General features: G+C 40.1%; 1 protein-coding gene across 2 annotated transcripts in view; it reads right to left on the reverse strand.

The window, feature by feature from the left end:
- SPATS2 (spermatogenesis associated serine rich 2) overlaps positions 1-14919 on the reverse strand; it is a 171539-nt gene that overhangs the window by 48161 nt on the left and 108459 nt on the right. For both annotated transcript variants that reach the window (XM_074270471.1, XM_074270470.1), the window contains exons 4-5: positions 2843-2951; positions 47-96 (exon numbers count right to left, since the gene is read on the reverse strand). In XM_074270471.1, coding sequence (XP_074126572.1) covers positions 47-96; positions 2843-2951 — 159 coding nt within the window. The remainder of the gene's footprint in view (positions 1-46; positions 97-2842; positions 2952-14919) is intronic.

A 14919-nucleotide genomic window follows, 5' to 3' on the forward strand; every position in this document is an offset into this window, starting at 1 on the left:
TGACAATTAAGATCAAAAGCATAATACTAAATTTCATTCAAGTTACCTTTTTCTTTCCTGTTATTGTCCATTCTTTTAGTACTTCACTGGCATTGCCTGAAAGAGGAAAACATCATTTTTCTCTCCATAAGTATTCAGGAACTAATTTCTCTATGTCTTGCAGTAGTTGTGAAGAATTTCTAAAAGCTTGCAATGGGAAAGGTTAAGTTTCAACATGTTTGCCTTTTGGGTAGCCTGTCTATTATGACAGAATCATAGAATTTGAGAGCTAGAAGCAATCTCAGCAACCATCCACTCCAGCCTGTACATGAAGAATCTCTGGTATAAGACATGACAAGAGATTACCCTGTCTCTGAATGAAGATCTCCAAGAAGAACCCCCTATCTTCAAGGCAGTCCATTCTACTTTGGGGCAATTCTAATTGTTAGTAAAGTTTTTCCTGACATCAAATTTAAATTAGACTTTTTCCAACTTCCACCTCCAAATACTTAAGACAGCTATTAGGTCCTCCTTAAGTCTTCCCTTTCCTCATTAAAGATGCATAATGTCTTCAAATGATTCAGACAACCTCCCCTTAAAATCTTTTCCAGAACACTCTTTTAAAAAGAAAAAAAGCCTAATATAGTCTCATTTCACAAATACAGCCATTGAGGAGCTGTATTCAGAAATGGAAAAAGGCAAAGATTATTTGTTTTTGTTATAGTACATATTGTCTCCTATGCTTCCAGATAGCTTCGATCACATCAGTTTGGAAAGAGTTTCACATCTCAAGCTCAGCACATGAATTAAATGCTGACTTTAGTTAAAAATAAATGAAGATGGGAAAGGAAAAATTGACAGTGTCCTAACTTTTCTAATATATTGTTACAATTTCCAAAAAAAATAACAAAATTATGTGATTTGATAAAAAATCTTGTTCACTGGTTTCTGCTAGTGTTTCCCTTGAGGGTTTGAAGAAGAATTTAATTCCACTCTTTTTCACATGAACAGAGGACCAAAGAGAGATCATGCAAAGATGTCAAGGCCAATTGTAAGTGGTTCCCATAAATTGAAAGAGTAATTGATGTAAAATTCAGGGGGGGGACTCTGTCCCCCTGATCTTTGTGGAGGGTGGACCACCCAACCTGGGGAAATTCCTAAAAATTATCCCTACCTAAATCTAAACCCTTCCCCATCCTCCTACTTGGTTCCCAGGGAAAACACCCACAATAATCCTCACCTTCAATTCATTTGGAGATCTTGGCCTGGGGCATAATCATCACCCATTACTGACCTGGAAATTAGCCCCTCAATCACTCCCTAGTCCCAAGTTACAGAAAGCTAAATAAAATCATGACTCTGTATCCCAATCTTTGCTAACTTCCTAATCAGGAACTAGCTTACTGAAACTTCTCAGTGAAAATAAACCCATTTTCTGCCAAACCTGGCTTGGAGACTGCAAATTTTTTTCAAAACTTGTGACACCAGCGTGGGGATCTCCATTGCTGCATCCTTCAACATAACGAATCACTTTTTCACAGTTATACACTTGGGAAAAATACTTAACCTAATCTTAATACCTATGTCATTACTGGCATAATGCTTTTTTTTTTTTTTTTTTTCTAACTGATTAGCAGTAAAGGATATTTTGAGAAATAAAAAAAAAATAAATCTTCTTAGAATATTTTAAGGAGTTTATGGAAATAAAATGATATAATTTATATGAAGAAAGTTATTATGGTCTGTTATGGTGAGTTTTGGTAAATGAACTGATATACAAGATATCTGAATGAATGTTTTTTAAAAACCTGACTATTTTCACTCCTTAGACTAGCTTCACCATACCCCTAGGAAAAGCTCTCAAAGAAATTCCTCATCTAAAGGAACTGCATAAGCTTTGGAACTCATTCCTTATTAGTATCATTAATACCCCCCTTTCCCTTTAATTGAAGGCAGTGCAAACAACTCCTCCCAAAGCTTCCATTTTGAAACAGTTCCCAGAGCAGTCAGTCATCTTTTCCTTTCCCATCAATTTATACTCCTTGGATTGGTGCACCAAGCACCTTCTTCCCCAGTCCCACCTTTTGGTCTTCTTCCCTTAAAGAATGCAAGCTCCTTGAGTTTAGGGATTGTTTTTCTTTTTTCACTTTTGTATCTCCAGTATTTAGCACAGTGTTGGGCATACAGAAGTGATGGGGGTGTAAAATTATGTTCCCTCTAATCTGTAAAATTAAATCTATAAAGATTAAATGACTAAAATTGTGAACCTGAGTCTCAGGCCCTCCTGGGAGGCATCTCTCTCCAGAAAGTTAAGTGGCATTAATTAAGGGGGCCGTTTTTAGGGCAAACTAGATCTCTATATTCAAATTCAGGCTGAGGAAGCCTTCAAAGCAATTTCATGTGGGAGATCCTGGTCTGATCAGCTCAGGCTGCCCCAGCCAACTCCCCCCCCCCCCCCCAAGATCTGCTCATATGATAGGTTTCTGTTTACTAATTTCCTTGAAGAATGTCCAAAGCAGGACTATGTCTTGTCCCTTGGTATAGCTGTCAGGATCCTGCCTGCTGAGAAGACATTCTCTTCTTAGTGCCAGCCTCCATTTCCCTAATAGGACTATGCCACTAAAGAAGTCAGTCTCTTAGCAAAGCTGACTTCTCATCCAACAATAAACTTCTATTTTTGTTACCTAAAACTCTTCGGGTTTGTGAATTCTTTCACAAAGAACCTGCGCTTCCGACCAAAAGGGGATTTCCACAACTCTCTGCACTGCCACTACCTTCATCAGGAGGAGATTAATAAATATTTATTGGCTGTCTAAAGCTCTGAATTATATAGTACACTTACCTTCCATGTAAGTAGGCTTACCTTCCATAAATGCTTGTACTGTTTTGTCCACACAGTTATCAAAATGCTGCAAGACTAAGATAATTTCATTGTTACTCCGATTGGGGACTATTGCACGTACTGCATTGATCTATAAAAAGATGGGAATGGTGGTCATATTAGAAATTAGCCTTTTAAAGTGAATTGCCAAGAATAATAGCATATCACTTATGACATTAGAAAAAGTGACATTTTTTTTCTTAATATGCCTCAGTTTCCCTGAATTGTTCTGCCTCAGTTTTCTGCGTGGCAACCCCCCTTCCTTGCCATTAGGACTGAGATAATTAGGGCTGCAGAGCTCTGGCCACTCTGGTACTCCAAAGAGTCATAAAACTCCAGATAGTTTATTCCTGGCCCAGAATTCCTGACTCCTGCTTGACCAACTTCTTATAAAAATTTATTATCCTTCCTCCTTATTCCCAACCTGTCAGAATGGAATTATGGTCCTTCCTGGAGTTTCCACTCACCCAGTGCTCTGCCTCCCCCTTGCCTTTGTTTCCCTGATTGCTGGAGCCCTATACAAGTTTCTAGAATTATTGCTCATTGTTGGATGCTTTGAGACAAGAGTCTGATCCAGTCAGCTGGCTATGGCTAGCCCAAATTATCCACTTTTAAAATATTAAAAACCTCTAATCTCTGTTTTGCCTCAGTTTCTCTGGCACTACACTGGCTAAACTTGAAAGCAGCAGGTTGATGTAAAAGGATGATACCTTGGGCTAGACACAGGCATTCCTCCTCCCACCCTTACGTAAGTTCCATAGAACCTACCACTAATATAATATCCAAAGTCAAGAAATAGATTGGAAGAATGACAAACAAAAAAAGAACCATATCATAAAAAGCCTCTATAGTAAGAAGAAAACTCAAGACACAAGCATAAAAGAAATAAAGGACCCCAAAACATCTATAAAGCAAGCCTCAATGAAAAAAAATGTAGATCAGATACAAGTGCAACAAAAATTTCTTAGAATTAAAGAAACCATTAAATTTTTTTGAAAATGAAATGAGTATTTTTATTAAAAATAAAGTGGAAATAAAATATAAAAATAATGTAATAAACTTGGTAAAAGATGTACGAAATACTATGAAAGAAAGTAACTCCTTGAAAATCCGAACTGGCCAACAGAACTAATGACCTCATAAGACATTAGAAATAATCAAAAGTCATAAGAAAGAAAAAGGAGAATAAGAAGGAAAAGAAGAAAAAAGAATATGTGAAAAAAATCTTAAAAGAAAAAAACTTAAATGACCTGGAAAACTGGGCTGAAGAGAAATAGCTTAATTACTGAATTACTCAACAGCAATGAACAAAAAAAGGAAACCAGACATCATATTTGCAGAAATCTTAACATAAAACTGTCCAGATATCTGAGGATTAAAGGACAAAACTGAATTGAAAGAATTTTACTGTTCAGTTCCTGAAATTTCAAAAATAAAATTCACAGAAATATTATAGCCAAAATCCAGAGCTCCAACGTCAAGAGAAAAATTCAGAAAAGTTGCCAGAAAGAATCTGAATACCAGCTTGGACCAGAGTTAGAATCACACAAGATTTAGCAGCCATACATAAAATAGACTTGGGGAACATGAATTCATTTGATCTGACTCTGATAAGCCAATTACAGGTGACAACAATCTCCCTCTGCCTGAGTTTTTTAAATTGATAATTTTTTATGACCCGTGAATGATGCTTATAAATATCCAAATGGCCCTAGGCAGAAAAAGGTTTCTCACCCCAGACATACATAAAGATATGGAGAGTTTAGAAAAGATATTCCAGAAGGATAACTAGCAAAACTGAGTTTAATCCTACAGAGAAAAATGAATCTTTAATTAAAAAAAAAAAAACCAGAAAGCTAAGTAAAAAAAAAATTGATAAACAAAGAATTCAAGAGAAGTACAAAAAAATAAAAATAAACATAAAAATACGAGTGAGAAATTATAAAGGAATAAACAAAGTTAAACTGTTAATATTCCTTTATAGGGATGTGAGACATGTAATGTTATGCCACAATCTCCTACCTCAGTTATTCTGCCCCCAAACCCCAGGCTATAATCATTTCCTCTTAATGTTTGATGGTATAAAAGTCTTATCCATTTCAGACATCATTAGAATGTCAGAAGTCTCTCCTGTTAACTCCCTCCATTATGTCATCCTAGGTGCTTCCCCACCATTAGGTCATCCTCATTAGATCATCCCTATCTCAAGTACCTCCTCCATTATGTCATCATTCTTGTTACCCTATAAAAGAGTCTTGTATCCAACATTTCCTGCTGGATACTTTGAGACGAGAGTCCGATTCTGTCAAATGATTTACTTTCCAATAAATTAATAATTAAATTGTTCTCTAATCTCTATCCTGACTTAGTTTCTCTGGCATTAGATTTTGGAGGCCCCAGCAAGATTATTAGAAACCGAGAACGGAACTAGGGGTTTAGAGACGTTTCAAGTCTCCACCTTGGGCCTGGAGACAGTTGGGAATCAGGATTTTTTTCTTGGGAAAGGTTAGTTCTCTGGTTTTCCAGAAGCTCCGGGAGAGCAGTTCACCAGCTGCAGTCACATCCAACAGTGGATACTTTTGATTTGGCCATGGGAGAATAAGTCCAAGTGTGAGAAGACACAATCTGATCCATTCATCTGTCTGTGCTAGCACCTGGATTCTCAGAATAATGGAATGTTGATGGGCATTGAATTCTGAGAAGATTATTATTCAGGACACTGGATAATATCCTCTGGTTTTGTGTCTCCTAAGACATGTGGTCTGATCTGATTCTGAGTGCCTTTTAGGGCACTATCTGGTTATCTGTTCTGTTCGTCTATGCTAGCATGTGGATTCTCAGAATAACAAAGTACCGACAGGAGTTAAAATTCTGAGAAGTAGTGTTGAACTGGGCGCAGTTGGCACTACCTGGGTGTCTCCTAAGACACATTTGGTTCTGTGTGCCAGCTAACACAACTTTGGGCATTCCAGAGTATAAATCTGATGTCTTTTTAAGACACCATCTGGCTCTGGTTTTGATGTTAATGTCTTATTGAATGTTTTAATTGTGTATCTATGTGTGATCAGTGTTCTGTATTCTGTATGTTTTGTATGTTACTGCCTGTTTTGTGTCTTAAGGTTTAAAAACTGTGATTGAGAAAGGGACAGAAAAGGCTTGGCTATTCTGTCAAAAGGAAAAACTGTTAAAAAGATATTAGGAATTCTCCTAGTGGTATAAGACTATCTGTCAACTCAGCCACCTTATCATGGGAAACTGTTCCAAAACCAGTAACTCTACTAGATTGTCTTCTTAAATATTTTTCTGAGACATTTAAACACCATGATTATGGAATATCATGGAAAAAGAATAAACTAAAACTGTTTTGCCAAAAAGAGTGGCCTTCCTTTGGGGTGGGATAGCCACCAGAAGGCACATATGATAGAGAAATAGCACAAGAAGTGCACCAGGTGAACCTGGCCATCCAGATCAGTACCCCTATATTGACATCTGGCTGTAAGTTGTTTCTTACCCTCTTTCCTGACTAAGGGTGGTGACCATGAAAAATGGTATTTGTATTTTGGTCACCCAGGCCCCAGGACAGAGAAGAAAGGTTGTAAATTGCCAGTAGCTCAAGCAAAAGCGGAGAAGAAAGTCCTACTGGAATCTCTGAAGATCCCCCGCCCTATTGGGGGTCGAGCCTATATCCACCTTTACCTGGAAACTCCCTACTCTCACCCCTACCTGAATTACAGCCTGAAGGATTAAAACCTGTGTCTTGTTCTTCAGCACCTAACCCTTTATCAGACTTCTGAACTTCCTCTTCTCTTCCTCCCAACACACAGGGGCTTCAAAAAGCCATGAGAGAACTGGCTTCTGTCCCATTACCTCTAGACTCCTCTGTTCCTCCTGCACTGTACCCTACCCCACACTCGAAGCAGAGTTTCATACAATGCTTCGAGATCTGTCCAGACATTCCCAGTTCCCCCAAAACCTGTTCCACTTCTAAGGGAAATGGTGGGCTCAAAAGGGTTTCTCTTTTTAGTTTATGTCCCCTTTTCCACAAATGACATTTATAACTGGAAAAGTCAGAATCCCCATTTCTCTGAGAAACCACAAGCTTTGATTAACTTTCTTAAGTCTGTTTTTCATACCCACCTGCCCATATGGGATGATTGCCAACAACTCCTCACCACTCTATTCAATACTGAGGAGAGAGATAAGATTAAGCACGAGGCTAGGAAAGCTGTGCTCAGATCTAGTGGGGGATTCACAGAGGAACATCGTGAATCTAGTTTTCCCTCTGAGAGGCCTTCCTGGGACTCCAACTCGCAACACAGTCATGCTGAGCTTTCTGCTTATCACACATATCTTCTCCAGGGTCTTAAAGCTGTAGTCAGGGAGCCTATTAACATGACTAAGATTTCTGAAGTTATTCAGGGTACAGAAGAATACTTTGGAGCATTCCTAGAATGTCTACATGAGGCTTACTGAACCTATAGCACTATAGACCCTGAAGCTCCGAAGAATTATATAGATCTATAAATATTATATTCATTAATCAATCTGCTCCAGACATATGTAGAAAATTACAGAAGCAGGAAGGATTTGAGGGCATGAATATATTTCATCTAGTTGAGATACTTCTGAAAGTCCTTAATAACCAAGACACACCAGCTATGGAAGCAGGTAAACATTGTGCTGAGACAGTAGTGGCAGCCATGAGGGAATCAAACAACTTCCCTAAGCATTCTCCATGGTGCCCTTGTGGGTGGCAGTCATTAGGATCAGCTCAGTGTGCCGATTGTAAGAAAACAGGGCACTGGAAGAGAGAATGTCTATCTGAAATCATCCCAAGAATATCCTCTCTCTTGAAGAGGCAGACTGAGGTAGCCCTGGTTCTCTTTCTCTAGACCCTGGAGAACCTAGGGTATGTTTACAAATTGGGGGTCAGCCTGTTGAATTCTTGGTAGATACTGGAGCCACATATTATGCTCTAACAAAACCTTTGGGTCCATTATTTCCAAAACCTACTCCTATACAAGGTGCTATTGGTAAAATCGTCTCTTATCCTTAGATTACTGAGTGCACAGTCTATCTAGGGCATGGTGCAGTTACCCACAATTTTCTGATCATGCCAGACTGCACATAGCCATTATTTGGTAGGGACTTGCATTGAAAACTTCAGGCAACTATTTCCTTCTCTGAAGACTAGGCTTCTCTGACCCTAAATCCTCCCGGATTACCCTACCTCTCCAATTTGAACAAATCTTAATGGCTTCTCTTGCATCGTCCTCTCCTGCTCCCTCCCCTATTCTCTCTCAGCTGCAAGCAGATTTTCTTCAGGTGTGGGCTAAGAATAACTCTCCAGGTCTGGCTGCTCATTATGCACCGGTGGTTGTTGCAGCTTCTGGCCACTGCCTCTCCTGTATCTGTCAGGCAGTACCCTATGTCAAGGAAAGCCCTTCTAGGTATTTCTGTTCACATTAACTAATTGAGAAATGCTGGTATCTTAGTTACTTGCAAGTCTCCTTAGAACACCCCTTTGCTTCTAGTCAGGAAGCCTGGGTCTACGGATTTCCGTCCTGTTCAGGAGCTAAGGAAGGTAAATAAACAGGTTGAATCTATCCATCCCACTGTTCCCAATCCATATATCTTACTCAGCTCACTGCCTCCTACTCATACTGTATATACTGTTCTTGACCTAAAAGATGCTTTCTTTTCACTACCTCTTGTGCCAGCCAGTCAACCTCTCTTTGTTTTCCAATGGATAGATCCCCAAGGGGAATTCTCAGGGCAGCTCACTTAGACTAGACTGCCACAGGCTTTAAAAACTTCCCCACTTTGTTGCAAAGCTCTCCATATGGACCTTCAAGCTTTTCACAAGGAATATTCTTATTGTTCTTTGGTCCAATATGTAGATGATCTTCTTGCTGCTTCTGATGAGTCCCTCTGCTTGCAGGCAACTCGTGCCCTTGTGCAACTCCTTCAATCCTTAGTTTATATAGTTTCTGCTAAAAAGGCTCAGCTCCGCCTTCTTGAGGTCTCTTATCTGGGCTAAGTCTTCAAATTTGGCCACTGCTCCCTGTCTTCTGAACGCATCCAGGCTATCTTATCTGTTCCTATCCCTACTACTAAAAAGCAGGTTCAGGAATTGGACAGATGATTACTGCCATCTATGGATTCCCTCCTTTGCTGAGATAGCAAAACCCCTTTATTCTGCCACAGCCGGACAGGGTCCCCTCGTTTGGGGCTCCACTGAACAAGCTGTCTTTGATAATCTCAGGAAAGCTCTTATCAAGGTCCCCACCTTAGCTTTCCCCAATGTCATAAAGCCCTTTCATCTTTTTGTGGCAGAAGCTAAGGGTATTGCTAAGGGTGTTCTGACCCAAACCCTTAGCCCCTGGCAGCAGTTTGTTGCTTATCTCTCCTAGCGCTTGGATTCGGTGGCAGCTGGGTGGCCCCCCTGTCTTAGGGATGTGGCTGCCATTGCCCTCCTGGTAAAAGACGCTGACAAGCATTCCTTGGGCCAGTCTTTATCTCTGCCCCTTAATCTGTTGAGGCTTTGCTCTGGTCCGTCCCTGACCAATGGCTCTCTAATGCTCACATTACCCACTATCAGGCCCTGCTTCTGGACCACCCCCGCCTCACTTTCTCCAAATCGTCTGTTCTGAACCCTGCCACCTTGCTCCCAGATCCTTGTTCTGACCTGGTCCCCGTGCATAACTACTTCCAGCTCCTTGAGGAGTCCTAGTCAGCAAGGCCTGACCTTTCTGACATCCCACTGAAAAACCCTGACCTGATTCTTTTTACAGATGGGAGTAGTTTTGTTGTGGGGGACAATCATGTTTCTGGGGCAGCAGTGGTGGGACTATCCCTCCCCCTCTCTACTCTGTGGTCTTCTTCCCTCCCCTCTGGGTCTTCTGCTTAGAAAGCCGAGCTTGTTGCCTTGACTCATATCCTGTGCATAACAGAAAGAAAAATGACTAATATTTTCATTGACAGCCACTATGCTTTTGCCACAGCTCATGTCCACGCCTCTCTTTACCAAAAAAGGGGCCTGCTGACATCCACTGGTAGGGAAATTAAGAATAAGGCAGAAATACTTTCTTTACTAGACTCTATTTGGTTACCCCTCTCTGTTGCTATTATCCACTTTCAGATCACCAGTCCGGTGTGACAATGGAAGAAGTGGGAAATCGGGCTGTGGATACAGTAGCTCGACAAGCTGCCACCTCCCAACTCCTTCCTGCCTCTGGCAATTCCCCCTCTTTCTCCTGTACCTGCATACTCCCCTTCAGAAGATTCTTTCACATTTTGGAGAGGAAGACTTGGCTGTACATAGAGGACAAAATTTTTATTCCACAAGCATTAAGCAGAATGCTGGTGAAGGACTTGCATGATTTCACTTATTTGGGTGAAAAGAAAATGCATGTTATTGAGTAGATATTACATAAAGGATGTTAGCCAATTGATCAGAAGTTATATTCATAAATGTAACACTTGCACTAGAGTAAATATAAAAAGAATTAAAGAGCCCGGTGTGGGAATCAGGCTTAAGGGACATATCCCAGGGGAGAGATGGGAGGTAGATTATACTGAGATACAGCCGTCAACAGCTAGGTACAAATACCTGTTAGTTTTTGTGGATACCTTCTCAGGGTAGACAGAAGCCTTCCCCACATGAAATGAAACGGGTCTCACAGTGGTCAAAAAGATACCAAATGAATTAATGCCTCACTTTGGTCTTCCAGTAGCCATAGGATCTGATAATGGCCCTGCCTTTGTTGACAAAATATCACAAGGCATTAGCAAGGCATTGAGAATAGATTGGAAACTTCATTGCACATACAGACCACAAAGCTCTAAGCCAAGTGGAAAGAATGAATGGAACACTTAAGGAATTTCTTACAAAGTTCGTCTTAGAGACCCAAAGCTCTTGGGTCTCACTGCTGACATTAGCATTACTTAGAAGCAGATGCACCCCCAACAGATTGGGTTTAACTCCCTTTAAAATACTGTTTGGGAGACCACCACCTATCCTACCCTTGGTCAGAGAAGACATAATTACTGAAGTCTCTAACTCCTCTCTTGTCAAATTCCTACAGGCCCTGCAGAAAACCCAGAAAGGAATCTCACACCTCATCCCAGAGGCCATTCCGGTCCCTGTCCCTGAGCCTGCTCATCCATTCCAGCTTGGTGACGCAATTCTGATAAAGAAATTTTCTACCACCAGCCTGGAACCAGGATGGAAAGAACCGCATACTGTGCTCTTCACCACACCCACTGCAGTCAAGGTTGAGTCAATCCCCACCTGGATTCACTACAGCAGAGTGAAGCCAGCTGTTACCACTGAATAGAAAGCAGAGATTGGTGATGAACCCCTGAAACTGAGACTGATCCGTTCCTCCAGTCCTTAATATCCCCTAAAGACATCAGGTGGGAAAATCCTGGGAAGATTAATCCTTGTATTCACTTTGTTACTACTGTTTGTGATTGCCCTATTTGCCTATATATCCTCCCCTAAGAACCTAAGAACCATAAACACCTTAGCTGTTTCTCCAGAAGTGTAGTGCCTACTCTGATACCCTCCCTCAGAAATCCTGATCCTTTCTGAATCCTGGTAGTGGTGTTTCCCAGCCTGTCTGTTCTTCCAGGAGGGGATGGATGGAGCCACTCTTGGGCCCACCTTTTTCCCTTGGAGTTTATCAGACAGAAACGTGCTCTGCCATTCCTTCCCCTTGTAGTAGGGTTCGACCTACTACCCTTAGCACTGCAGCCCTCCTGACAGGCAATTCTGGGTATGCTGAGTTAAATGCACAAATGACCAAAGACCTGACTCAGATCAAATCATCCATCTTGAAACTGGAAAGCTAGGTTGACTCCTTGGCTGAGATGGTACTCCAGAACCATAGGGGACTTGACCTGCTATTTCTGCGATAGGGAGGCCTGTGTGCCGCCCTAAAGAGGAATTCTGTTTCTATGCTAATAACTCTGTGGTAATCAGGGGAAGTCTGGCCCTGGTTTGTAAGAATCTTGAGTCTAGACGACTGGAGCAGAGGCAAGGAAAGAACTGGTGCCAGTCTCTGTTTAATTCCTCCCCATGGCTACCACCCTTATTACGTCCCATAAGGGACCTTGCTTCTTCTCCTCACCCTTGCCATAGGTCCTTGCATCTTCTCTAATCTTATTCACCTCATCCATTCCCAAGTGGAGGCAGTCAAAATTATGGTACAAAGACCCTCTTGAGTATCAAGAGAAAGGGGCAGCTAGGTGGCACAATGGATAGAGCACCAGCCCTGAATTCAGGAGGACCCGAGTTCAAATCTGGTCTCAGACACTTAACACTCCCTAGCTGTGTGACCCTGGGCAAGTCACTTAACCCCAACCTGGGGGGGGGGGGAGAAAAGAGTGTCAAGAGGAAGGTGATTCAATGATTTGAATAATTCAGGAAAGAAAGTATGCAATGTTATGCCACAGTCTGCTTGAAATCCTCCTACCTCAGTTATCAGGCTATAATCATTCCCTCTTAATGTTTGATAGGGTCTTATATCTTCAGGCTATAATCATTCCTTTTTAATGTTTGATGGGATAAAAGTCTATCCATTTCAGACATCATTAGAATATCAGAAGCCTTTCCTGTACTTCCCTCCATTATGTCATCCTAGGTGCCTCCCCCCCATTAGGTCATTAGAATATCAGAAGCCTCTCCTGTACATCCCTCCATTATGTCATCCTAGGTGCCTCCCCCCATTAGGTCATCCTCATTAGATCATCCCCATCTCAAGTACTTCCCCCATTATGTCATCATTCTTGTTACCCTATAAAAGAGTCTTGTATCCAACTTTCCCTGCTGGATACTTTGAGACAAGAGTCCGATCCAGTCAATTGATTTACTCTCCAATAAATTAATAAATTGTTCTCTAATCTCTATCCTGACTCAGTTTCTCTGGCATTACAGTAACTTCATAGAATTTTCTCATAAGTGGGGTTCTTATAGGAAGAATAATTAGAGATTGAGGGCGTGGATGTCATTCTAATAGGTTTGGATAATCATAGAAGAATGGAAGAGCTGGCAAGAGGAATGAATGTACTGGGAGAAGGGAAACAAGGAAAATAGAAAAACTTATCTCACATAAAATGGAGTATACTTTAAACAGTAGAGGGAAGAACAATGATGAAAGAAGATTTTAACATTACTCTCATCCAAACTTATTAAAGAAGGGAAAAATACACATACTTGGGTATAGAAATACATTTTACTCACCAGGGAAATAGAAGGGGAAAAGGAAAGAGAAGAAAAATTAAGAGGAAGGAGAAAGTAAAGAAGCAATTAGTCCTAAGCAAGACAAATTCTATTGTTCAGTCATTGCATGATACTATTTGAGATTTTCCCACAAAGATATTGGAGTGGTTTACCATGTCCTTCTTCAGCTTATCTTGCAGATAAAGAAAATGAGGTAAACAGTTAAGCAACTTGCTCAGGTCACACAGCAAGTAAGTGTCTGAGATTGATTTGAATTCAAGTCTTTCTGACTCTAGACCCAGTGTATTTATTGTATCACCTAGCTGCCATAGAAAAACTCTTAAGGATATGCCAAGAACATGCAAGTCAAAAAGCAGTTAGAACCAAACATGGAACAAATGATTGGTTTAAGATTGGAAAAGTATTGGTATCTCAGAGTTGTCTTAATTTGCATTTCTCTGATCAGTAGTGATTTGGAACACTTTCATATGAGGGAAATAGTTTCAATTTTATCATCTGAAAATTGTCTGTTCATATCCTTTGACCATTTAACAATTGGAGAATGGCTTGATTTCTTATAGAGTCAATTCTCTGTACATTTTGGAGATGAGGCCTTTATCAGAACCTTTAACTGTAAAAATGTTTTCCCAATTTGTTACTTCCCTTCTAATCTTGTTTGCATTAGTTTTGTTTGTACAAAAGCTTTTTAATTTGATGTAATCAAAATTTTCCATTTTGTGATCAATAATGATCTCTAGTTCTCCTTTGGTCACAAATTCCTTCCTCCTCCACAAGTCTGAGAGGTAAACTATCCTATGTTCCTCTAATTTATTTATGATTTCGTTCTTTATGCCTAAATCATGGACCCATTTTGATCTTATCGTAGTATATGGTGTTAAGTGTGGGTCCATGCCTAGTTTCTGTCGTACTAATTTCCAGTTTTCCCAGTAGTTTTTGTCAAATAATGAATTCTTATCCCAAAAGTTGGGGATGAGGTGGAGGGAAGGAGGAGAAAATTTGGAACAGAAGGGAGTATAAGGGATAACATTGTAAAAAATTACCTATGCATATGTATTATAAAAAAAGTTATAATTATAAAATTAATAAAACAAATGAAAGGGAAAAAAAAAAGATTGGAAAAGTACAACAAAGCTGTATATTGTCCCCTTATTTGATTTATGCAGAGTACATCATGTGAAATGCCAGGCTGGATGAATCAAAAGTTAGAAGTTAAAAGGTTGCTAGGAGAAATAGCAACAATCTCATATATGCAGATGATACCATTTTGGTGGAAGAAAATGAAAAGGAATTAAAAAGTCGCTCGATGAGACTGAAAAAGAAGAATGTAAAAGCTTAACATTTAAAAATATTAAAATCTTGGTCCCATCACTTCATGGCAAATAGAGAGAGAAGAAAAGGAAGCGGTGTCAGATTTTATATTTTCAGGCTCAAAAATCTCCACAGGTAGCAATTGCCCGCATGAAATTAAAAGACACTTTGCTCCATGGAAGAAAAGCTTTAACAAATCTGGGCATCATTCTAAAAAGTGAAAACATCACCTTGATGATAAAAAAGGTCTATATATTCAAAACTATAGTTTTTCCCATAGTAATGTATGGGTTAGAGTTGGATGATAAGGAAAAATGACACTTTCAAATTGTGATGTTGTAAAAGACTTAAGAATCCTTTGGACAGAAAGGAGATCAAATCAGTCAATACTTAAAGACTTTAATTCTGGTTATTCACTGGAAGGTCAAATACTGAAGCTTAAGCACTTTGGCCACAAAATGAGAATCATGGGACTCAATGAAAAAGACCTTGGTGTTGGGAAAGA

Source organism: Sminthopsis crassicaudata, chromosome 5, assembly GCF_048593235.1.
Source record: "Sminthopsis crassicaudata isolate SCR6 chromosome 5, ASM4859323v1, whole genome shotgun sequence".
NCBI classification, from domain to species: Eukaryota; Metazoa; Chordata; class Mammalia; order Dasyuromorphia; family Dasyuridae; genus Sminthopsis; species Sminthopsis crassicaudata.